Below are 26,836 nucleotides of genomic sequence, written 5' to 3'. Positions count from 1 at the left end.
TCTTGTTCGTTCTGTGGTCTTCTCCTTCTCCTCGTTTTCCTGTTGTCCTCCGTCTCTTCTCGGGCTCAGTTCTTAAACTGGGGCTGATGGGGCATAGAGGGGGAGGAGCCAGTCACACTTCTAAATTATTTAAGGTGCCAGGCTCTACTCTACCACCGTCTATACCCCACTGTCTTGAACTCCAGTGTCCCCTGTGGAATCGGAGAAAGGGATTTATCGGTAAGTACCAAAATCCTGTTTTTACCTTGACAAAAGGGCGATTTAGCCCAGAAACGTTGGTGATATTATATTTCATTCAAGACCCTCAGTGGCGCCGTCTTTTCTTGGGGGGGGGGGGGGTGTATATATATAAAATTTGATATTTTATAAAAGAATTAAATTTGCCATTTGATTACATGAATTTCACTAAAGTTCATTCCTATAGAATTGAAAGAACTGACAGAAGTGCTCTTTTTAAAAACGACATTCGTATAAAAGGGTTGGGTATGAAATACGGATGGCTTAAAAGCCACCCGTTCAAATCCCGAAACTGGAAGTCCGACAGCAGAAAATCTTGATGCCGGCCGGTAAGTATATCTAACCCTCCCCTCTCCATCCCATCCTCCCCCCTCGTCCCAACCCTCCCTTGAGGGTGCTTAACCCGAAGTACTCCGGGGGTGGCTCCTAACCCGAAATCTCCCCCGTGGTGCCTAACCCCCCTCCCCGCACCATAATCCTCACCCTCCTGGGGGGTGCCTAACCGTAACTTCCCCCTCAGTGGGGCCTAATTCCCCTTTCCCCTATCCTAATCCTCCCGATGGGTGCCTAACCCTATGTCCTCCCTCGCCCACTGTGGCTAACCACTCCCGATGCCCGGCTTACCTACGTTCGATATGCCGGGGCGTCGGGATTTCGCTTTGGGGCTAATGATAGGCGTCAGCATTTAGATGCCTATCTTTAATCCCATGCTGGAATTTGTGTCTGGATTCTGGCAGTCAGCATTCCGGCCGCCAGCATCCTGACTACATCCCGTATAACATATGTCTCTTAACCTTCAGTAAATGCTCTTATGTAGTTTGCAATAATGCACTCGTTATGTATTATAATGCAAAGTTTAAGATGCACCCTTGTTTAAACCTACAAGTTAAATGTCATGTCTTTTATTCCCTATGTATACCAGTCTACATCAGATGCATTATCTATTCAATTAGTAGTAATGGGTCCAAGTTAAATATAAATGAGTGCTGCCTATACAACAAAATATACACACACACTTTATTTTTATATATATATATATATATATATATATATATATAATATTTAGTGTCGAGTTACATTATTAATAGCCAGAATAACTGCCGTGTGCAGCATGGATAGCAGTTAGATGGGCTGGGAGTGACTCAATAGGGTGCTGGTAGGTTTGCACAGGTATCTTGAGCTATGCTTACTGCAGTGCATCCCACAGCTGCTGGAGGGTGCGTGGTGGAGTATCCATAGAGTGAACACAATGATCGAGGTGGTCCCACAGATACTCAATTGGGTTCAAGTCCGGGGAATAAGGAGACAAGGGAAGTACTCGGAAGTCTTGGTCGTGGACTTTGCTAGCCGGGTGACATGTTGCATTGTCTCGCTGGAAGATCCCATCCGCCGCGGGGAAGACAATCGGCATGTATGGGTGTACTTGCTTCCACTTAGATGAGTGGGTCCTGAGAATGCCATGAAAACATTCCTCAGACCATAACGCTGCCACCACCAGCTTGTGTTCTTCCAGAAATGGTTGCAGTGTGTTAGTTCTTGAATGATTCTTGACTGACACGCCAACGTTCAATAGTTCGATGAAGCAGAAACAGTGACTCATCGGAGCAGGCAACCAGCGGTGGTCCAATTCTGATCGGCCTTTTCCGCCTATGCACCTTTGTTAGCATAGATGTAGTGACCATCCGTTTGCTTTGGAGCCCCATACGCATCAGGGTCCGCTGAAGTATTGTTTTAGTCACACGCCTGGTGACCCCAGGTTCATTTTGATGGTGTGCTGCTCCACTGTAGTGTCAGTCGGCCCTCGCGCACCTACGTAGCCGACTTTCACCTCTCGCATCAATGGAACGTCCGCAGTTCCCACGACTGTAATTCACAATGGTGCCGTTTGTCCAGTCATGATACACCTTCACCACAGGAGCACGCGAACAGTTCACAAACTGCGCAGTTTTAGAAATACTGCCACCCTTGGCTCGAAAGCCAATAATCATCCTTTTTTTGCATTTCGGATAAATCGCACCTTTTACCCATGACTGCAGACGGCCTATCGCACACCTTATGTACCTACCAAGCCAGTGCACGGCACGTGACTTATTTCATGGGCTACGCGCCGCCGACGTCAAATTTAGGAGGTGGCCATAATAATGTGACTCGTGTGTGTGTGTGTGTGTGTGTGTGTGTGTGTGTGTGTATATATATATATATATATGTATATATGTATGTATATGCACTACCGTTCAAAAGTTTGGGGTCACCCAGACAATTTTGTGTTTTACATGAAACTTGACTTTTTTTTATCAAATGAGTTGCAAAATGAATAGAACATATAGTCAAGACATTGGCAAGGTTAGAAATAATGATTTTTATCTGAAATAATGATTTTGTCCTTCAAACTTTGCTGCAAAAGGGGCATTCTTTGATGAAAGCAATTACAGCATTGCAGACCTTTGGCATTGTAGCTGTTAATTTGTTGAGGTAATTGAAGAAATTTCACCCCACAGCTTCCTGAAGCACCTCCCATAAGTTGGATTGGCTTGATGGGCACTTCTTGCGTACCATATGGTCAAGCTGCTCCCTCAACAGCTCAATGGGGTTTAGATCTGGTGACTGCGCTGGTCATTCCATTACAGACAGAATACCAGCTTCCTGCTTCTTCCCTAAATAGTTCTTGCATAACTTGGAGGTGAGCTTTGGTTCATTGTCCTGTTGGAGGAGGAAATTGGCTTCAATCAAGCGCTGTCCGCAGGGTATGGCAAGGCGTTGCAAAATGGCGTGATAGCCTTCCTTATTCAAAATCCCTTTTACCTTGTACAACTCTCCCACTTTACCATCACATTACCCCCACCATGATTGACAGATGGCGTCAGGCACTCTTCCAGCATCTTTTCACTTGTTCTGCGTCTCACAAATGTTCTCCTGTGTGATCCAAACACCTCAAACTTCGTCTGTCCATAACACTTTTTTCCAATCTTCCTCTGTCCAATATCTGTGTTCTTTTGCCCATATTAATCTTTTCCTTTTATTGGCCAGTCTCAGATATGGCTTTTTCTTTGCCAATCTGCCTAGAGGGCCAACATCCCGGACTCGTCTCTTCACTGTAGACGTTGACACTGGCGTTTTGCGGGTACCATTTAAAGAAGCTGCCAGTTGAGGACTTGTGAGGCGTCTATTTCTCAAACTAGAGACTCGAATGTACTTGTCTTCTTGCACAGTTGTACACTGGGGCCTCCCATTTCTCTTTCTACTCTGGTTAGAGCCTGTTTATGCTGTTCTCTGAAGGGAGTAGTACACACCATTGTAGGAAATCTTCAGTTTCTTGGCAACTTCTCGCATGGAATAGCCTTCATTTCTAAGAACAAGAATAGACTGTCGAGTTTCACATGAAAATTCTCTTTTTCTGGCCATTTGGAGAGTATAATCGAACCCACTAATGTGATGCTCCAGATACTCAACTAGCTCAAAGGAAGGCCAGTTTTATAGCTTCTCTGACGAGCAAACCCGTTTTCAGCTGTGCTAACATAATTGCACAAGGTTTTTCTAATCATCCATTAGTTTCCTAAGGCGCTTGGCAAACACAATGTACCATTACAACACTGGAGTGATGGTTGCTGGAAATGGGCCTCTATACACTCACGTAGATATTCCTTTAAAAAACAGACGTTTGCAGCTAATATAGTCATTTACCACATTAATGTATAGAGTGTATTTCTGATTAATTTAATGTGAAAAAAAATCAGTGCGTTCCTTTCAAAAATAAGGTCATTTCTAAGTGACCCCAAACTTTTGAACGGCAGTGTCTATATACAGTGTGTGTGTGTGTGTGTGTGTGTGTGTATGTGTGTATATGTGTGTATATAATAAATATATATATATATATATATATATATGCTACAACAAGCGGCACTCGCGGAGATAGTAAAGACGGGTCACACAGACCTCACTGCGTTCAACAGTTTCGGTTTCTTCTTAAACCTTCGTCAGGAACATAAAAAATATAAACAGCATCTTACCTTAAATAGGTACACCCGCAAGTGAAATGAATCGCCCCGGAGCCCTCACTTCCGGCGTCCACTGCAGCACACGTGTGCGGAAGTGACGTCCGTACCATGAAGCTCATTCCTGTCAGGGCAATATGTGACATCACCATCACCATAGAAACATGACAACAATAGCAAACATCTCTAAAGATACATAAAAATGACGGCTAAATCTACTTACAACCAGGCTGACAATTTACAAAAAACAATTAAGTTGCAAGGAATCATTTAAACCATACGGTTTCAGAGTATTCAAGAAATCAATCCACCAAGCTTCTCTTCGCAATAAGTGTTTATCCCTATCACCTCCCCTCCTGTCACAGGCAACATGCTCAATCATTTTGTATCTCAATGTAGCTAAAGAATGTTTATATTCTTTAAAGTGCCTCACCACAGGTTGATCATTAGGTTTTCCTTCCAAGGCAAGTCTGATTGCACTGCGATGCAGCGCCATCCTCTCTTTGAAGTTACGTTGTGTTTTGCCTATATAAAAGAGGCCACAAGGGCACCTAATGAAATAAATAACATAAGACGATGAGCATGTCATAGTATGCTTGATTTTTATTAATTTACCTGAGTGAGGATGCCTAAATGAATCACCTACTTCCAGGTAGCCACATGTCGTACATCCTAGGCAACGAAAGTTGCCCGGTTTTTTAGATAAAAAATGCTGTTGAGTCGAGGGAGAAGATCTCACATCGGTTTTAACAAGGTAATCCCTAATGTTTTTCCCTCGCTTGAAACAAGGAAGTAATTTTGTATTACTCATTAGGGGTAGCTCAGAATCTGTGCTCATCAAAGGCCAGAACCTTTTGGCAGTTTTCACTATCTTCTCACTACTAGAATTATATTAATTGACCCATACTAATCAGTTAATTTTTTCTTTACTTCTAGTACTACAAAAGGTCTCCTCTCGGAATATTCAATGCCCTATTCATGGCCTTGTTCAACATATCTTTGCCATAACCCCTTTGTAAAAAAAAATTTGTAATTACAGACATTTGTGTTTTTCATCCTCACCATCACTGCAGATACGATGTATACGCAGGTATTGTGAGAACGGGAGACCCAATTTCAAAGGCTTCGGATGGTGACTTGAAAAGGGTAATAAGTTATTACAATCCGTTGGTTTATGATAAACTGAGGTCTTTAAACCTCCTTCCTCAATCAAAATGTTAACATCCAGAAAATGTATTTCTTTTTCCTGAATATCAAAAGTAAATTTGATGTTCTCATCCAGTTGGTTAACATCCTTCATCATCCTAATAAATAGGTCCCTCGTTCCTGTCCAAATCAGAAACACATCGTCTATGTACCAGGTAAACATAGCAATATGACAAGCATAGTTCTCATTAGAAAAAAATAAATCTCTCTCAACACCAAACATAAAAGCATTAGCGTAAGCGGGGGCCACACAAGAGCTTGTTTAGTGGCCTGAATATTAAATTTAAGCAAGATAAAGTACTGCTGGTGAATAGAGATTACGAGGAAGGACAAGTGTATAATTGGTTGAACAAATCTCGTATTCCTCAAGGGTCGTTCAAACACAAACCCTTCTTTAGGAAATATCATAGGTCACCCCTGGATACGGAGACTAGTGAACCAGGCTCCTCTAATAGCGAGACTGAAGCTGCTGGTGGTAAACAATCTTTTTTACAGCAACGTCCCCCAAGTGAGGTAATCACCAGAGGGAGAAAAGGGGTGTCCCAAGACGCTATACTCGCAGAGGGGGGTCAGTAGAAGAGGTAAAGGAAAACGGATCTTAAAGAAGAAAAATTAATATTTAACCTTTCTTCTAGAACTCTACTGAGTGATGAATTAAGTGTTTTGCAGAAAGGCTTAAACTTTGTTCCTAGTAATCAGTTTAACAAATTTCGTAGTAAGATAGATGTCTGTCGTTTGAATCGTCAATTACGTCTTAAAGAATTTTTTGGCAAGACAGAACAGCAGCCCTGTACGGCACATCCTCTGGACTGTCCGATAAAATCGACATTCGATCCTCCTCCTAGTAATCATACCATCAAGACTTTCAATAAGGTTTTGAACACTTGTTTAGATGATTGTGACCACTTTAAACAGCTACGGTACTCTAATTTAACTAAAGGTGAATCTTTAGCTCTTAAGAAGCTTGCGTCCTATGATGATATCAGTATCCGCCCCGCCGATAAGGGGGGCGGGATAGTGATACAGAATACTTCTGACTATGTGGCAGAGGCACATAGGCAGTTATCAGATCTATCTGTTTATGAAAAATTAGATATAGATCCTACTGGTTATTTCTCATTGGAGCTTAGACAATGTCTTGAGAAAGCTCATGAGAATGGTATTATTCCTAAATCTGTCGTTACTAATCTATGTATCTCTTCTCCGCGGATTCCTATATTCTACACACTCCCTAAGGTGCACAAAGATCTTAGACACCCCCCGGGTAGACCGATTTCTGCTCGGGGGTCGTTGTTTTATGAAGTGTCCAAGTATTTGGATTTCTATCTACAACCAGTGGTTCAGTGTGAACAGACCTATCTCAAAGACACAACCGCGTTTTTGTGTAAACTGCAGAATCTGCCTGTGTTGCCTACTGATGTATTTCTATGCACTATTGATGTGGTATAATTATATACCAATATTCCGCATGATCGGGGTATTCAGGCCACTAAACAATTATTGACGAATAACCTGGCATATCAGGGCACAGATTTGTCATTCTTTTTGGAGCTTCTAACACTGGTCCTTACGAGAAATTATTTCATGTTTAATGATGTGATCTATGTACAGCTATTGGGTTGCGCGATGGGCTCTTGTGTGGCCCCCGCTTACGCTAATGCTTTTATGTTTGGTGTTGAGAGAGATTTATTTTTTTCTAATGAGAACTATGCTTGTCATATTGCTATGTTTACCTGGTACATAGACGATGTGTTTCTGATTTGACAGGAACGAGGGACCTATTTATTAGGATGATGAAGGATGTTAACCAACTGGATGAGAACATCAAATTTACTTTTGATATTCAGGAAAAAGAAATACATTTTCTGGATGTTAACATTTTGATTGAGGAAGGAGGTTTAAAGACCTCAGTTTATCATAAACCAACGGATTGTAATAACTTATTACCCTTTTCAAGTCACCATCCGAAGCCTTTGAAATTGGGTCTCCCGTTCTCATAAATTATCTGCAGTGATGGTGAGGATGAAAAAACACAAATGTCTGTAATTACTAAAAATTTTTTACAAATGGGTTATGGCAAAGATATGTTGAACAAGGCCATGAATAGGGCATTGAATATTCCCAGAGAGGAGACCTTTTGTAGTACTAGAAGTAAAGAAAAAATGAACTGATTAGTATGGGTCAATTAATATAATTCTAGTAGTGAGAAGATAGTGAAAACTGCCAAAAGGTTCTGGCCTTTGATGAGCACAGATTCTGAGCTACCCCTAATGAGTAATACAAAATTACTTCCTTGTTTCAAGCGAGGGAAAAACATTAGGGATTACCTTGTTAAAACCGATTTGAGATCTTCTCTCTTGACTCAACAGCATTTTTTATCTAAAAAACCGGGCAACTTTCGTTGCCTAGGATGTACGACCTGTGGCTACCTGGAAGTAGGTGGTTCATTTAGGCATCCTCACTCAGGTAAATTAATAAAAATCAAGCATACTATGACATGCTCATCGTCTTATGTTATTTATTTCATTAGGTGCCCTTGTGGCCTCTTTTATATAGGCAAAACACAACGTAAATTCAAAGAGAGGATGGCGCTGCATCGCAGTGCAATCAGACTTGCATTGGAAGGAAAACCTAATGATCAACCTGTGGTGAGGCACTTTAAAGAATATAAACATTCTTTAGCTACATTGAGATACAAAATGATTGAGCATGTTGCCTGTGACAGGAGGGGAGGTGATAGGGATAAACACTTATTGCGAAGAGAAGCTTGGTGGATTGATTTCTTGAATACTCTGAAACCGTATGGTTTAAATGATTCCTTGCAACTTAATTGTTTTTTGTAAATTGTCAGCCTGGTTGTAAGTAGATTTAGCCGTCATTTTTATGTATCTTTAGAGATGTTTGCTATTGTTGTCATGTTTCTATGGTGATGGTGATGTCACATATTGCCCTGACAGGAATGAGCTTCATAGTACGGACGTCACTTCCGCACACGTGTGCTGCAGTGGACGCCGTAAGTGAGGGCTCCAGGGCGCTTCGTTTCACTTGCGGGTGTACCTATTTAAGGTAAGATGCTGTTTATATTCTTTATGTTCCTGACGAAGGTTTAAGAAGAAACCGAAACTGTTGAACGCAGTGAGGTCTGTGTGACCCGTCTTTACTATCTCCGCGAGTGCCGCTTGTTGTAGCATATTTCTCTCTGTCGAGTTGGAGGGCACCGGAGTACAATCATTTATTATACAGCCAAGTGGAGTGCCGAATATTGGATTTGAGATAGATTATATATATATATATATATATATATATATATATGTATATATATATATATATATATATATATAATCTATGTGTGTGTATGTATATATTTGTATACAGTACTGTGTAAAAATTGTTGCAAAGTAAGGATGCTTTAAAAAATAGAAGTGTTAATAGTTTGTTTTTTATCAATTAACAAAATGCTAAGTGAATGAACAGACACCTAAATGAAATCAATATTTGGTATAACCACCCTTTTTCTGTGGATGTATGCTTGTTTAAATCCTTGTGTTTCAATATATTCCCAGGCAGACTCGATGTTGAGATCAGGGCTCTCAGGAGGCCATATCATCACTTCCAGGACTCCTTGTTCTTCTTTACGCTGAAGATAGTTCTAAATGACATTGGCTCCAAATTTATTCTGCAGCAGGACAACGACGCCAAACATACAGCCAATCAGACGTCTCCCTGATGGTATTGCATGATGGATAAGTACCTGTCTATTTCTCAGCACTGAGGACACCATTAATCCTGACCAAATCCCTAACTCCATTTGCTGAAATGCAGCCCCAAACTTGCAAGCAACCTCCACCATGCTTCACTGTTGCCTGCAGACATTCATTACTGTAGCGCTCTCCAGCTCTTTGGCGAACAAACTGCCTTCTGATACAGCCAAATATTTAACATTTTGACTCATCAGTCCAGAGCACCTCCTGGCATTTTTCTACACCCCAGTTACTATATTTCCTTGCATAGTTAAGTCGCTTGGCTTTGTTTCCACATTGAAGGTATGGCTTCAAGGCCGCAATTATTCCATGAAGACCACTTCTGGCCAGACTTCTCCGAACAGTAAATCGGTATACTTGGGTCCTACTGGTTTCTGCCAGTTCTGAGCTGATGGCACTGCTAGACATCTTCCGATTTTGAAGGGAAGTAAGCATGATGTGTCGTTCATCTGATGCCCCTTTTCTTTGTGCTTTTTCAAAAGTGCTTGACCTGCACATCTTGAAAGCCCAATCTGCTTTGAAATCTTTGCCTGGGAAAGACCTTGCTGATGCAGTATAACTAACTTGTTGCCACAAGCGGCCGCACTGTTATTTCTGTGCGAGGTGAATGCCGGACTAGCGTTTGCTGAAGCTCCATCTAGTCTGCATTCCTGCCATTTGAGTCATCCAGGCATAGACCGCACTCAGTGTCCAGAGTGCGCAACTCAGTGTCCTGTGGCTTATGTCTACCCGGCGGCACAGGTCGCACATCAGAGTACACGATCTTGTGTACTGCCGCTAGTGTCATTCCGGTGGCACTAAGCGCACCTCAGCGTCCAGTGTACGCAACCTTGGGTACTACCGCTGGTGTCATTCCGGCCGCACCAAGCGCACTTAACCGTCCTGTGTACGCAATCTTGTGTACTACCGCTGGTGTCATCCAGGCTGCACTAAGCGCACCTCAACGTCTTCTTGCCAAGTCTTTCAGTCCTAAAGGCTGCTACACAGCCCAGAGGCTATTACTCCACTCAGTGACTGATAGTTCAGGCCCAGAGACCGCATCAAGCCAAGGTTTTCCAGCCCTCAAGGCTGCTACCGGCCCAAAGGCCGCATCTCATCTTACTAGCCCACAGGTCACAGCCAACAAGTCACTTCCAGCCCTCAAGGCTGCTACTGGTCCAAAGGCCTCTTCTCGCATTACTGGCCCACTGGCTACAGTCAGCCAAGGCACTTCCAGTCCTCAAGGCTGCTACATGGCCACATTAAGCCAAGGTATACCAGCCCTCAGGTCCGTTGCGTGACTAATACCCTGTTGTCTGACCTGAGCCGTAATATTATCATCAGCCACACACACTTATATTCTTTCGGGGTATTGTGATCCTCTATCATGGACCCTGGTCAGAACTCGGCTCAGATTCTGGCTGGACAGATGCAGATACTGAGACAAAAAGTGTAGGAACTTTCTCTCCGTGTAGAGGAGACTTATGGTGCCACTGCTCCCACATTTGTGGAACCAAAACTAAATTTGCCTGACCAGTTCATCGAAAACCGGAAGGATTTTCTGAACTTTAGAGAGAGAGCTGTAAGCTCTACTTCAGACTCCGGCCCAGGTCCTCTGGTTCTCAGACACAACAAGTAGGCATTATTATTTCTTTGTTTAAGGGCAATCCGCAAACCTGGGCCTTTGGGCTTCCTTCATCCAGTCTGGCCCTACAGCCAGTTGAGGCATTCTTTACTGCTTTAGGATTGCTCTACGATGACCCGGATAAGGCAGCCATGGCAGAGGCAAGTCTTAGGTCACTGAAGCAGGAGAATAGAACTGCAGAAGGTTATTGTACAGAGTTCTGCAAGTGGGCTGTCGATGCAGTATGGAACGATCCAGCCTTGCGAAGTCAGTTTTGTTGGGGTTTGTTGGACAAAATTAAGGATATCCTGGTCCAGTATCCTGCCCCAAGTTCCCTCGACAACCTCATGAGCTTGGCAATTCATGTCGACCGACGGCTCCGGGAACGCCGAGTAGAGAAGAAGTTTCCTTCTCAACTCCCTCGATCTCCCTTGTGGACTGCTCCATCCGACTTGGATGAAGCTATGCAGCTGGGAGCGTTAAGTCTTCTGCCCGAGAGAAACTAAGGAGGCACTCGTTGGGTATATGTCTACTGCTGTGGTAGAAGTCATGTGGCCCAGCTTTGTCCTCTGAAGTCAGGAAAAGGCAAGGTCTAGGTGAACTAGGGGAGGGTACATCTGCCTTGCATCAGTCTCCTGTCCTGATAACTGCAGTTATTCACCTTTCCAACACACAGGTCTCTGTCTCTGCATTTGTCGACAGGGGTGCAGCGGATAATTTCATGGACTTGTCCTTCTTCCAAACTTTGGGTCTGACCCCGCTGTCATTATCCACTCCGGTGTCGGTAATTGGACTGGAAGGGATCAGTCTTTCCGAGGCCCAGTGCTCTTCCGGACTCCATATTTGTAGCTGTCGGTTGGTGTCCTACATCATGAGGAACTTTTGTTTCTTCTCCTGCAGTGTCCTTTTGGCTCCGGTGGTCTTGGGGATACCCTGTTTTGAAGAAGCATAACCCTGTGATCCAGTGGCAGACCAGTGAAATTCTGGAATGAGGTACATCATGCTTCTCTCAATGTCTGCCCCGACCTATTCGTCTGGCTGCTACTGCTGTCGCTTTATCCATTCGGGCTCCATATTGTGACCCAGCCAAAGTTTTCTCTAAGCAAAATGCTGATGTCCTGCCGCCTCACCATCCATTCGACTGCGCCATCGATTTGTTACCCAGTGCCACGCTTCCCAAGGGCCGATTATATGCCTTGTTCATTCTGGAGGAAAAAGTCACGCTGGACTATATTCAGGAGGCTCTGGATAAAGGCTTCATTCATCTGTCCAAATACCCAGTGGGAGCGGGGTTCTTCGTCGGGAAGGACTGACTCTCCAACCCTGCATTGACTTCTGTGGACTGAATAAAAACAGTCAAGAATGTATATCTCTTGCTGCTCATCTCGGTGCTCTTTGACCAATTGCGTGAGGCGTCCATCTTCTCTAAGATTGATCGCAGGGACGCATACATCCTCATTCGCTTCAGAGAATGGGATGAGTGGAAGATGGCCTTTAACCCCCATTCTGAACATTTCGAATACCTGGTCATGCCATTCGGCCTCTCCAACACCCCAGCCGTGTTTCAAGATTTTATTAATGAGGTATTAAGGGATTTCTTGAGAGTCATTGCAGTTTTTTATTTAGATGACATCCTCATCTATTCTAAGTCCGTGGAGGAACATCGGAGACATGTCAGACAGATCTTGCGAAGGTTACTGGATAACGACCTGTATGCCAAACTTGAGAAATGCGAGTTTGATGTTAAGGAAATGTCATTCTTGGGCTACAGTATTTCTAAGCAGGGTTTCTCCATGGATCCTGGAAAGGTGATGGCCATTCTGGCCTGGGAGCATCCCGCTTCATTGAAAGCCATTCAATGGTTTCTTGGCTTTGTGAATCATTGCCGCAGGTTTATCAAGTCCTTTTCCGCCATAGTCTCCCCCATTGTGGAACTAACCCAAAAAGGAGCTGAGATTGCGAATTGGTCACCCCGGGCCATTCGAGCCTTTGACACTTTGAAGGCAGCTTTTGTGTCTGCTCCTGTCCTCTGTCATCCGAACCCAGAGCTTCCATTCATCGTAGAGGTCAACGCGTCTGAGATTGGAGTGGGCGCTTTCCTTTCTCAGAAAGATATCAAGGACGGTAAGCTGCACCAGTGTGCTTTCTTCTCTCGGAAGTTCAGTTCAGCAGAGAAGAACTATGATGTGGGCAACCGGAAGCTGTTTGCGATTAAGTGGGCCTTTGACGACTGGAGGCATTGGTTGGAGGTGGCTAACCATGTGGTGACAGTTCTCACTTATCACAAAAATCTGGCCTACATTGAGATGGCGAAAAGGTTGAACGCGAGGCAGGCACAATGGGCCCTTATCTTCACCCGCTTTAACATGTGATTTCGTTTTGACCTGGGGCCAAGAATATTAAAGCGGATGCCCTGTCTCGAAGCTTTTCTGTCTGTTAACCTCCCAGTGCTTTGGAAGAGTCAATCATTCCGGCTTCCAGGAACCATTGTACGGTCACCAGGACCCTGGCAGATTCTCTCATGGCTTGTCAAGCCGAAGCTGCTCTTAGTATGCGATCAGGTCTGCTGTTTTTGCCTGAGAGGCTTCGTAAAGTGGTGTTGAAGGACTTTCATTCCTCCAAGATGGGGTCATCCTGGCATTTGTAGAACTATTGAACTTTTGTCTCGATCTGTGTGGTGGCAGTCCATGTCGAGAGAGACACTCGTGAGTTTGTCCTGGCATATGACGTATGTTCTAGAAATAAGACCCTCAGGACTACTACGCAAGGTCTGTTGTGTCCTCTTCCAACGCCCTCCATTTTTCGGTGTCTTCTCGTTGTACGGTCATCTGGACCATCGTAGACCATTTTTCCAAAATGGTGCATTGCATCCCTCTGGTCAAGTTACCATCTGCCAAGGAGTTGTTTGCTGTGTTCTTGCAGCATGTCTTCAGGCTCCATGGACTTCTGGTGGATTATGTCTCAGATCGGGGGGGACAATGTGTTGCTCTGTTCTGGAGGTGCTTATGTGTGGATCTCAGCATCGATGTCAGCATGTCATCAGGTTACCACCCACAGTCTAATGGGCAGACGGAGTGGGCCAATCAGTCCCTGGAACAGTACCTCAGTTGTTTCATCTCAAAGAGCCAAGACAATTGGGCTTCACTGTTGCCCTTTGCAGAATTTGCCAACTCCTGCCATTCTGCTTTCTCAGTTTCTCCTGTCTACTGCAACTCTGGGACCCATCCTAGGAGCAATTCTTTTGAGCCTTCAATAGCCAGAACACCGCCTTCATCCGTTTGTAGGCTGCAGTCAATTTTAAGGAAGGTGCATCAGTCTCTCAGGCATCAGGTTGGTCCAAAGTGTGGGCTGGTAAGCATCGAAGGCCCTGTAATTTCAAAATAGGAGACTTTTGTCTGGCTGTCAAGTAGAAATATTAATCTACGTCAGAGGTCACAAAAATTGGGACCCAAGTTCATTGGCCCATTTCGTATTATTCCTCAAGTGAATTGTGTGGCCTTTTGACTGAGATTACTGAGGATTCTTAGGGATACCTTTCATTGTTCCCTCCTGAAACTGGTGTTTCTTTTCTCCAAGTTTTCTCCTAGACGTCCGATCAGACCTCCACCTGTGCTCGTCCAGGGGCGCCAGGAATTTGTCGTTTCTGGTCCACTGCAAAGGGTATGGACCAGAGGAGCGTTCCTGGATCCCGGAAAACTCTCTGCATGCTCCTGACATGAAGAGAAGATTCTATTTGGACTTTCCAGACAAACCAGGGTTTAGGGGTTCCGTAACCCCTCATCAAGGGGGGGTACTGTCACCAGCCGCCGCACTGCTAATTCTGTGCGAGGTGAACGCTGGGCCAGCGTTCGGTGAAGCTCCACCTACCTCCTGTATATAATTCTGGGAACAGTCCGGATTGGCTCCTGTGTCCATGACCTCCTGTGATCGCTGCTCCGATGCCAGTGATAGCATTTCACGTTTTTCCTGTTCTAGTGTGGTCTCCTGTATTCAGTCGAGTTACCTGTATCCAGTCAGCTTCATTGTTCCTGTCGTTTGTGTCATCCAGACGGCATAGACCTCACTCAGTGTCCGGAGTGCGCACATCAGAGTACACGATCTGGTGTACTGCCACTAGTGTCATCCCGGCGGGACCAAGTGCACCTCAGCGTCCTGTGTGCGCAGTCTTGTGTACTACCGCTGGTGTCATCCCAGCGGCACTAAGCGCACCTCAGCATCTTCTTGCCGAGTCTTTCAGCCCTCAAGGCTGCTACTCCACTCAGTGACTGATATTTCGGCCCAGAGGCTGCATCAAGCCAAGGTTTTCCAGCCCTCAAGGCTGCTACCGGCCCAGAGGCCGCATCTCAATTTATTGGCCTTCAACCCAAAACCAGCCATGGCCGCATCGCATCTTACTGGCCCACAAGCCACAGCCAACCAAGTCACTTCCAGCCCTCAAGGTTGCTACACTGCCACATCAATCCATGGTATACCAGCCCTCAAGGCTGTTGTGGGACTACCCTATTGTCTGACCTAAGCCTTAACACTTGTGTCTTGTTGCTATGCTCAAACTTGCCATGGTGTATGACCTGTGATATGAGAGTCTTCCACAACCTCACCTTTTGTAGCAGAGTTTGGCTGTTCCTCACCCAGTTTTAAGCCTCCTACACAGCTGTTTATGTTTCAGGTAATGACAGCTTCAACCTACATATGAAAATTAAGATCGCTATCGCCTGTTTGGTATGATTGGTTAATCATACAGCTGACTATGATCCTACAAAATCCCTAACTTTGTGCAATTGTACCTAAAATAATTGATGCTGTTTTGAAGGCAAAGGGTGGTCACACCAAATATTGATTTGATTTAGATTTCAGTTCTCTTCATTTACTTAATTGCATTTTGTTAATTTATAAAAATAAATCAACACTTCTATTTTTGAAAGCGTTTGCACCATTTTTTCCACACCTGCCTAAAACTTTTGCACAGTATTGTGTGTGCATATATACTGTGTATATGTGTATGTGTGTGTGTGTGTGTGTATATATACAGTCAGGTGCATAAATATTGGGACATTGACAGAATTTTAATATTTTGGCCTCTATTCACCACCACAATGGCTTTGAAATGAAACAAACAAGATGTGCTTTAACTGCAGACTTTCAGATTTAATTTGAGGGTAATTACATCCAAATCAGATGAATGGTGTAGGAATTACAACGGTTTCTATATGTGCCTCCCACTTTTTAAGGGGCCAAAAGTAATGGAACTACAGGTACCAGCGGGCCCGTAATGCCCCACATGCTGGTACTCGTGGTTCTCCAAACACCAGCACGTAGTTCCACAGCAAAATACAATATTTTAACTGTTTACTTGCACCACACTTTACATCAGCTATCAGCCTGGGCCTTGGGTGCCCTGTAGAGGGGGACCCTTTTATTGTGGTGCTCCCCAGGGATCCCTGGCCTAGGCTGACTAGTGGTCAGGGGTGATGCTTCAGCTGGGGGCTGATGAAAGGGGTTCCCTTGCTGTGGCATTAACCCCACGCTAGAAAGGGTCCAGTGCTGGTTCTGGTAAATACAGCGGGACCCTACGCATTTTTTTCCCCCTGTATTTCCAAAACCAGCACCAGCTCAAAGCCCAGTGCTGGTTGCGCTGATATGGGTCGTTTGTCTCCTGTATTTAGCACAACCAGTACTGGGTCTCCAAAGCCCGGTGCTGGTTGTTTTTTTTTGTTTGTTGTTGTTTTTTTTGGGGGGGGGGGTCATGCCATGTTTTATTTCTACACAGGTTTTCTTCTTTAAACACAGAAGCGCAGATGGGTCTCTCTGATACCGTTCCTGCTTCTGTGTTTATACAGCCCGCACCGCCGCCGCTAATGCCCGCTACAGTCCCCACTTCCCGGCCGCAGCAAATGGCCGCTAACCCCTCCCCCCGCGTCCCGGCTGTAGTTGGCGGCTGCTTTCTTCCCCCAAGCCCACCACCGCTGACACTTGCACTGGCCAGTCATCTTGGTGCACCCAAGTGAAGTCACGGTGAGTACACACCCACTGGAGGCTCCTACTTAGTTTGCGCAACAAGTTGAAACTTCCTATCTCTAGAATGGCGGATTCGTGAGGTAATAGTTTAAAAATTTTAACTTTCTCAAATACCTAAACCCCAAAAGCACCTACCCTGGAACAATAGCTACCTAATAAAACAAACCCAAAGTCTAAATTCGCCCCCTACCCTGAGTTTTGCCTTCCCAAAAATCCCCCATAGAGAACAACAGAAAAGTGGTCCTAATTGAGTGTCAGAAAAAACTGACAGTTGGAACTTTAGCCCTGAAATTTGGCATACAGTACCGAGCGACAGTTCTACCAGCCCATGCCAAATTTCAGCTCGCTACCTCCAATAGCTTTTGAGGTGTGTAGCCCCTTAAACAACATGCAACCCTTCGGGAGTTCTCTGGGAGAATTACGTTTTTTTAGATTCAGCCTAAATAATATAAGTGCACGACTGTGCCCATATTATAGATATATATAGATATTATTAAAATTATCTGCACACATCTCCCAAATGTCACTTTATGCAGGGTGCTCCATTAAGGAAAAGACCAATGTCATTCCAATTATACAGTCCATAGAATGGCAATAAAGCCAAAATTATCGCACTCACCGCTTGTCTTTAAAGAAAATCCAATTTTATTGATCCAAAGCTATATCGACGTTTCGGCCCCGGAGGGTCTTAGTCAAGACAAATTCATAAAAGACATCCGTTCAGCATGCAACCAAAGAGCATACTGATGTAACCTTAGCCAGGATATAGTTAGTGTATTTTGAAGAAATTTTTTTTTTTTAATGTGCAAGTCCCTCTTTGAACTCTTATTAGCATAGATATATATCATATGGTCTAACTTGAGAATAAACAAAATTTTAAAGATTTTCTTTATAGACAAGCGGTGAGTGCCCTAATTTTGGCTTTATTGCCATTCTATGGAGATTGTATACAGTAAATATTGGAGGGAGAGAAATATATACACGAAAATTGTATATGTCTGTGTATGTAAAACTTGGCATCAACCTAATGGTTTTGTTTTATTCTTTGCTTCTTCTAAGTCTTCTACAGTTACTATTGAAAAATTCCTCCAAGCCCTTTCACTGGCAGTGGACAAACAGTTTGAAGAAAGAAAAGCACTTGAGGTCGTTTAAACAATTGGAATGTTCCTTTGAAGATATTCAAAACTTTGTTCTTTCAGTGTTTTTTTTATTGTATAAAAAAAATACTATTTCAATACTATGATTTTATTTTTTGCAATATATTCTTGTTTTTTTATATTTTTCTTTGTGTATTTCTGCTTCATTCTGGATCTTATGGCTGATTAGCTTAAGCAATACCCCTTTCCTATACAAAGGATTATAGCCCTTTGGGAGCTAATCAGGAAGGAGCAAAATTTTCATGAAGGGAAGTGATAAATATGTGCATTAACTGCTATAAAAAAAAAAAAACTTTTTAATTTAAATTAACATATTTTTACTTTTTCATATTATATAACAAAACTACCCATTAATGACACTTTTTTTTATTAATACACATATATATATAATTTTTTTTTTTTAACAAGTACAATCTGACTGGCCGTTGGGATCTCTACTTGGTATCATTATGCCTTGCATGTTGTGCAGTCAAGTCCTGCAAGCTAGTTATTTAATATTAATGAACGCTACTTACAATTGAGAACAGCTGCCTGGTTAAACAAACGTTGGTAGGCTGAGTGACATTAGTAAATTTCCATATTACTTATGTCCTATCCATTTCCCAACTATCAGTAGACTTTTCTTTGTGTTATACAGTATAAGACCAAGTAGACCAAGACACAGAATTGATCCCCATGGGTGGTATATTGTAGTCAAGTGATCTAATTCAGTTTAGTCAGCATACCAAGCACTTCTCCTTAGAGAAACTTTGATCCAATCAATCTTTAACTGTTCAGCTCACCTAAGAGATGATTGCAAAGCTGGGCAAACACTTGCCAATGTGTGTTCCCAGCGCAGCACAACCGTGCAATAGGTACTCTGTGCATTATCCAGGGACTGACCGCCCGATATTGGGGGGCATATTGTCTAGTGTGTACCCAGCTTTAGAGGTGAAGACAAACTCTAGCCTATTATCAAGTCTTTTAATACTGTAAGCCTTGCAGCTGGCAATAGCAATTTCAGGCACTGGGCATTGTAGTTAATTAACATTAAGCTTTTTAATTTAAATATTTTTTCTCTATAAACTGACATTATTTTTGTGAAAGTGGCACTGGGAGGCCAAGACTGTGCTTCCTGTTGCTTGTGCATTTTTTTGCACACTAACCTGGCAAAGCATTAAGTTCATTCATACTGCTGCTAGGTTGACATTGTTGGAGACCTGAGTATTACTAGACCCCAAAGCCTGGTATGTGTGGGTTTTTTTTTTTTTTTTTTTTTAATATAAATGTATAAATTGTGTAAAATAATCTTTACCGTGTATGTATGTGTGTGTGTGTGTATATATATATATATATATATATATATATATATACATACATACATACACACACACACATCTTATCTCCAATACAGCACTCCTACACTCCGTGTAATTGGGCATACAGCCCTAGCTTGCTCCGGTGCCCTCCAAGGAGGACAGCACCCCCAGCTTACTATATCAACAATGTGTAGGCGGCACTCGGAGTCTAGTGAAAAAAGTACCCTCACCAGAGAAAAATTTATTAGGTCGACGTTTTGAGGTGTAGTTCACCCCTTCCTCAGGACAACACTCACCACTTGCTATGCAAAAACAAAATTCTTCTGTTTATTTCAACATATATTCATAGTTCAGTCGACGTTTTATGTGACACAGGATTTCCACCGTCTAGTGGGTGTAATATTCAGGCTGTTACGAAGTGCAGTGAGTTACTTCCGGTTTTGCGGCCAGGAAGCACAGGTGTGTGGTAGTGACAATTATTTGGGGTATTTAAAAAGGCTCAAGTGAATGGGTGGTATGATTCTATGGTGGTTGCTGTACTGTCTTGGTTTGGTGAGTCTTGATAAAGGTCCTGAGGGACCGAAACGTCGACTGACATGACTATATGATGAAATAAACAGAAGAATTTAGTTTTTGCATAGCAAGTGGGGAGTGCCTTTTTTCTGGAACTTGTATATTTTGGGCTTTGGGCCTTTAAAGGAGCACCCCCTGATGTTAGAGTGTCCCCTTCAAAGAGTGTGTATATGTGTGTGTGTGTATATATATATATATATATATATATATATATATATATATATATATATAATTTTCAAATCTGCCGGCACTCTCATATACATCCTGGTGTCTGTAGTGTTATCCAAATAGTCTCCAAAAGAAAAATGGCACTCAAAGGACACGATTAATGATGCAATTACATATGTAATTTATATGTGTGTCCTGACGAAAGAGTGTGAGCCCTGAAACGTTGACTCTGATTGAATACATATTCCGTTTTTTGCACCATTAATCGTGTCCTTTGATTGCTTTTTGGAGTACCCAGACGAGGAAGGCACATATAGAAACCGTTGTAATTCCTACACCGTTCACCTGATTTGGATGTAATTACTCTCAAATTAAATCTGAAAGTCTGCAGTTAAAGCAGTTTGTTTAATTTCAAAGCCATTGTGGTGGTGAATAGAGGCTAAAATATGAAAATTCTTTCAATGTCCCAATATTTATGCACCTGACTGTGTGTGTGTGTGTGTATATATATATATATATATATATATATATATATATTTCAGCTCTGATCAAGCAACTAACTTCTGCATACACAACTTTGGCATTAAATATTTCTACACATTTCAATGTCCAATTTATGTTTGCTAACTTTGCCAGATTGGATAAGAAGAGAATAGTGGAATTTTCTTTCAGAAGAAGGTATTCTGTTATCACCATATACACGTTTAATATGTAAGCTTTATGAAAGGTTTTGGTTTGCTATATTGGGCTCAATTAGTTCTAATTTTGTCTCTGTGAGACTCCCTTGATCTCATAACTATTACTCTGTCATAGAACAAGTATAACATTAAGTACGAAATTACGGATTAGGTCCTGTGTAAAGAAGAGAAAGTAGCAAATATTGCTTTAAATGAGTGAGACAAAAAGGTCAGCTTAAAACAGCAATTAGGGGATCAACATACAAAGTGGTGATCACTTTTTTAATTCTTAGGAATTGAAACATTAGCCCATCTTTAGAGAATATTGCAGTTTATGATAATAGATTATAATTAAATGATATATTATGATTGTGGCACAACATATTTTAAGTTACATATATTTATAAACTCTTGACAGAAGGTGGAGTAGGGCTCAACCTCCACATAATCCTTAAGACTGCGGAGGATTAATTACCATGACCCCACTGATCCAGACAACCAGAGGGACCTACCAACAGTCTCTAGTAGAAAGCGGGAAATGTCTGGCGCATGTGAGACGTCACTTTTAGTGTAAACTTTCTTCATTGAGTTTTCAGTAGAGATGTGCGCTGAACCCCGTGTTTTGGATCTGTATCTCTCCTTGATTTGGATCTGGATTGGTTTTGCCAAACCGCCCTCGCCTGTTTTGTTTTTTGGTTTGGGATCTGTGTTTCTTCTAAAAAAAAAAAAAAAAAAAATCATAAAAACAACTAAAATCACATAATGTAGGCCTTTGTTTGTTCCTACACTATTATTAACCTCAATAACATTTATTTTCACTTGTTTCCAGTCAATTTTGACCAGCTCACTATATTGTTTTCATCCAGTTTAGGCCCAACATTTGCACCAAGCTAGCTAAGTGGCAGCAGTGGGCGGCACAAACACGTGGCAGTTCAACTTCCAACATGGCACATCAGGAAACAAATGTTTTTATTATTCAAGAGGCCTGAAGGTGTTTGAGTATGTATGTAGTTGAAGGCAGGGACAGGAAGGGTTGATTGGTAGTAAATTTCATTTAATTTTTTGACTCCAAAGTAAAAAAAGAAGGGGAGGTGAGGCATTAACAAAAATATTTTACTCATTTACATCAGTCCTTGCCCCAGAATAATCCTTGAGCGCCATGCCTGCTGCTGCTGGGAGTGGATTTTTATCCCAGAAGGGGACCAGGAAGACTTTTTGTAGTGCTTTCCAAAACATTTGACAGTTAAATGCTTTTCAAGTGGAATCTTTGCAAAGGATTATTTACCAACTTGTACAGGGACAATAAAAAAAAAACCATAGTTAATGGCCTCCAAACTGCTGTTGTACTCTGTCCACTTAACGAGCACAGGCGGACAAGCAGAACAGAGCAAATGCAAGATTTAAAGTTTAATTCTTACGTTGTCTTTCTTGAGAATCCTTGAGCGCCATGCCTGCTGCTGCTGGGAGTTGATTTTCATCCCAGAAGGGATCTGAAGAGATGTAAAGAGCTTTTGGTTAAGCAAATTGTCAGCTCAAGTGGCACGTGATGCAGCGATGGCTTCTCCTTCAGTTTCTCCAGCAAGTACATCTGCTGAGAAAAAAAATAAACTTTCAAAACAACCACTGGTGATACAGTTGAGTCAATACAACCAAGTTTTGACATCTGGTCTGGGCAGAATTGCCTACAATTAATGACACCTCTACCGTGACTCCATACGATACAGTCACCATTCACTAATGGTTGAGGACTATTTAAAAATGTTAATGATAGCATCCAAATAGGCATGTCAAACAGTCTGTCTGACTACTGGCAGGAAAAAAAAGGTAATTTGGAGGTCCTTGCACAAACTGGCTTAGCTTTACTTGAGCTGCCCACGCTCCAGTGTGTACTCAGAAAGAGTTTTTAGCACAGCTGGGAACCTTGTCAGTGATCGGCCTATGAGACTACTTCCCCAAATTGTGGAAAAGATGATGTCTATCAAAATTAACTTCAAATTCTACGATAAAGACCTTCACCCTCAATTACGTGCAAAAATGACAGAGGCATCTGTAATGGTGGATTCCAGGGGGAACAAATTAATATTGTTTGAAGAAGATGATGTATACATCACCCAGATTATACCAGCACCCAAGCCTTTATCGTCATCCTGTATTGTGTATAAATTACAGCTGCACTCCCTGTTAGATTGGGGATTCATTGCCCACTTTAGTGGATGTGAGCTCCATTTTAGTCCATATCATCACATCCCCTACACATCTTCTGACTGGGCTACAGGAGGAGCAGCTGCACTCTGGAATACGGTTGCATGGAGTTGCCCTTCTGACTCACTGAAATTCGGGTAGAGCGGCCATGGGTAGGGACACTATAATCAGAAAATGCAGTTTTAGCTGCTTTATTCCATTTTTTTAAACCATATCCTCTATTTTCACCTTTTGAAAATATGTTTATGTGAACCTCAGCTGAGGCGTTTGTGATGTCATTATGTTTAATATATTATGCACATTATTTAGCACTTTGTTGTGGTCTTGTAGTCGGCGTGTAGACTAATCATTTATTCATGACTGAGGAAAGAAGTGAAAAGTAAAAAAAATTTTATTGCTAATTTTGTTATTAAATTGGAAAATTGTGAAGTTTCCACTTAGTGTCACAAGATTTTTTTATGAATAAATGTGCCCATCCACTAGACTATTAAATTGAACGATAACGTTCAATCGTTCATAAACCGTTTGCAAATCAATAAGAAAAATGTCTAAAACGACCAGCGATACGCGCTCCCGCTGGTCGTTTAGACCACAGGTTCTCAAACTCAGTCCTCAGGACCCCCAACAGTGCATGTTTTCCAGGTCTCCTCACAGAATCACAAGTGAAATAACTCCACCTGTGGATCTTTTTAAAATGTGTCAGTGAGTAATGAGTTCACCTGTGCTCCAATTAAGTGACCTGGAAAAAGTGAACTGTTTGGGGTCCTGAGGGCCGAGTTTGAGAACCACTGGTTTAGACATCTATCATCGGGCACACATGCTGGACAGCCTAACGAAAATGTCAGGTTCAGCATGTTTGCTGATGATTGATGTGCCTACACTGAACAACTTCACGTATAGTATAGGCACATTACAGACTAACAAATGACTGCACGATTACAATGTTGTAATCGTGCAGTTGTTTTCAAGTCTTTCAGTGGATGGGCACCTTTAGAATAACACACTGTGCTACCACTTACAGTGTCGCAATATTTTTTACGAATACACTGCGTTTCCACTTAGTATCACAATTTTTTACGAATACACTACATTTTCCCTGAGGAAGGCTCATCAGCCGATACGCGTTGGAAGGAACTCGCTACCACACCTACTCATCCCCTATCCACCGGGCCTCCACCCCCTCTATGTTTCCTTGCGGCGCCGAGTCGAGCCACCGCGAGCGACTGCTGAGCCTCGAGTACTGCGAGCTCTCACGAAAGTGCAATAACCCGGAAGTCTCGCAGGACGCCGGTGAAGAAGCTGCATCCCAGCCAGCGCGTGTCTCCTACACATGCACTGACAGCAATAGCAGAGCAGAAGACCGGAGACTGTGACGAGGACGGAGAAGAGGATACCGCTCACCTGGAGGTGAACAACAAAGGATGTCGAGGGTAAGTATGTGCACCTGGGGGATATGGGATGCCTCTCCACCAGACACATACTGATATACCACGCATATAAGGACACATATACACACCAGCTTGACCACATCTACTGGTGCTGTACACCGGACCTACATTTGTGTGCAAGACTTTTTTGGTCAAACATATCCCAACTAAACTAGGACCAGTGCAAACATCCTCCTACTTGTTGCACTAACTATCCGCATAATACCACCTATTGTGTTTATTGCACTAACTACCGGTATCTGCATACCACCCACCATACTACTACCACTACTATTGTGCACTGTACTTATAACTGACCTAATAGGTCCTTTGCCTGCATCTTTACTAATAAAAATACCTATTTCTATACATAAGTACCCTGCATATCATTTAGGTGTAGTGCTGATCTCCACCAATATAACTTACACTTGAGATTGGGTTGGGTTCCCATATAGAGACCAGCAGCAGGCACAGAACCCTACACATAACCCATAAAATTGTAGCGCAGGTCTCCCATCTCTCTCTAACTATTTTCCACACAGTCACAATATTTTTTTACGAATACACTGCGTTTTCCACTAACTGTCACAATATTTTTTGCAAATACACTGTGTTTTTCACTTAGTGTGACAAACAATACGTGTATGAATATTACACTGCGGTCTGACAGGCAGCATCAAAGTAAAAAAAAAAAAAAAAAAATATAGTACACTGGGGTACAGCACAAAAAAAATATAATATATTGTTTTATTAATTATTATATTAGCTTCTATTTTTTCTTATACACTTGGCCCCCTTGGATGGACAGAGCAGACCCTGGATAGAGACAGAAGCCACTACCCTTAGATGGACACAGCAGCCCCTCTTGGATGAAGCACAGCCCGGGACTCAGCAAGCAAATGGCGACGATCACCGTGGGGGGAGGGACTTTTATACAATCCAAAACCCGCGAGAATCCAACATAGTGGGGTGATGATGTTTTGCCTCGCTTTGAGATCCGTCAGGCAGGAAAACCCAAGTCGGATCTGCAAGTTCGGGTGGGTTAGATTCTCAGGGAACCGGACCTGCTCATCTCTAGTTTTCAGTAATTAACAAACCGCAAGACATTAACAGGGTTGAAAATTATAAATAAAAAGACCATACTACACCAAATGAGAAAACACAAAATACATGGATGGTTAGGGGAAAGTGAAAAATAATTTACATTAGAGTTATAAGAGTTTAAAGAGCTTACAGCTGTTCTACAGCAATAAGAAATATGCTTGTCTGGGTCATGAGGCACTACCAGTAAACTATTGAAGACTGGAAGGAGGTCTTATGGACTGATGGTTCCAAATTTGAAATCTTTGGGTAATCGCTCAGGGTTTTGGGACACTGTTGATTAAGTGAATGGCTATTCATCAGTGGGTGGTGTTTATTTCCAAAAATGGGCAGTGTTTAAACCCAACATTTATAAAAAAAAAATCAATGTTTTCATTGAAATTTTAAGCTTAAACACGCTGTGAAGTGGCTACTTTTATAAGCAGATTATTAAATAAACCCCTGTATATTATTCTTGATAAAGGTTTAAAAATAAACCGAAATGTCTGATGAATTTATAGTAACAGACTTGCAGCGTTTATTCCTTACATTAATAATAATAATAATTTTATTTATATAGTGTTTTTCTCCCGCAGGTCATACAGACATCAGAAAACATGGTACATTGTTGAAGACTTTGGTATTGCAGAAAATAGAAAACCACACGGAGATAATTAAAAACAACCAAATCCTAGAGAGCACAATAAGCATATTGCAGGGTTGGTGCAGACCTTTTGGGAAATAACTTGTCCATGAAATAGCTTTTGAGTTGATAGTCCCATTACTTTTGGCCCCTTAAAAAGTGGGAGGCACATATAGAAACCGTTGTAATTCCTACACTGTTCACCTGATTTGGATGTAATTACCCTCAAATTAAATCTGAAAGTCTGCAGTTAAAGCACATCTTGTTTGTTTCATTTCAAAGCCATTGTGGTGGTGAATAGAGGCCAAAATATGAAAATTCTGTCAATGTCCCAATATTTATGGACCTGACTGTGTGTGTGTGTGTGTATATATATATATATATATATATATATATATTTACTTTTTAAATCAAGAAAATGCCTACCAAAAGTGGTCCAAGGAATGACAACCAGTGAACCTGTGTATGGGGCTACGTAGCCTCATACCGGAGAGAGTGACCATTCTAACCCCTGTCCTCTGCTAAAAGAGCCTACAATGGGCACGTACGTGTCAGAACTAGACTATGGAGCAATGGAAGAAGACGGCCTGGTCTGATCATTTTTTTAGTTTATTTTTTTTACATCATGTGGACAGCCTGGTGTCTGTGCATAGATTACCTGGGGAATAGATTGTACCAGGATGCACTATAGTAAAAATGCGAAGCCAGTGGTGGCAGTATGATGCTTTGGAAACCTTGGGTCCTGACATTCATATAGATGTTACTTTGACACATACTACCTACCTAAACATTGGTGC

At 42.3% G+C, this 26,836-nt stretch overlaps 1 protein-coding gene across 5 annotated transcripts in view; it reads left to right on the top strand.

Moving 5' to 3' along the window:
- TRIP13 (thyroid hormone receptor interactor 13) overlaps positions 1–26,256 on the top strand; it is a 186,248-nt gene extending 159,992 nt beyond the window's left edge. For 2 of the 5 annotated variants that reach the window (XM_088445698.1, XM_088445697.1), the window contains exons 14-15: positions 17,874–17,957; positions 25,993–26,255. In XM_088445698.1, the coding sequence (XP_088301824.1) occupies positions 17,874–17,957; positions 25,993–26,028 (120 nt within the window). In that variant the 3' untranslated portion in view covers positions 26,029–26,255. Of the gene's footprint in view, positions 1–17,873; positions 17,967–25,992 lie in introns of those variants that run through there. The other 3 variants (XM_088445702.1, XM_088445701.1, XM_088445699.1) reach the window with 3 other exon arrangements.
- Positions 26,257–26,836: the final 580 nt, after the last annotated feature.

This window comes from Taudactylus pleione, unplaced genomic scaffold (genome assembly GCF_031769625.1).
Source record: "Taudactylus pleione unplaced genomic scaffold, aTauple2 ptg000386l, whole genome shotgun sequence".
NCBI classification, from domain to species: Eukaryota; Metazoa; Chordata; class Amphibia; order Anura; family Myobatrachidae; genus Taudactylus; species Taudactylus pleione.
The sequence above is the reverse complement of the archived record's forward strand: the minus strand, read 5'-3'. Positions and strand labels throughout refer to the sequence as shown.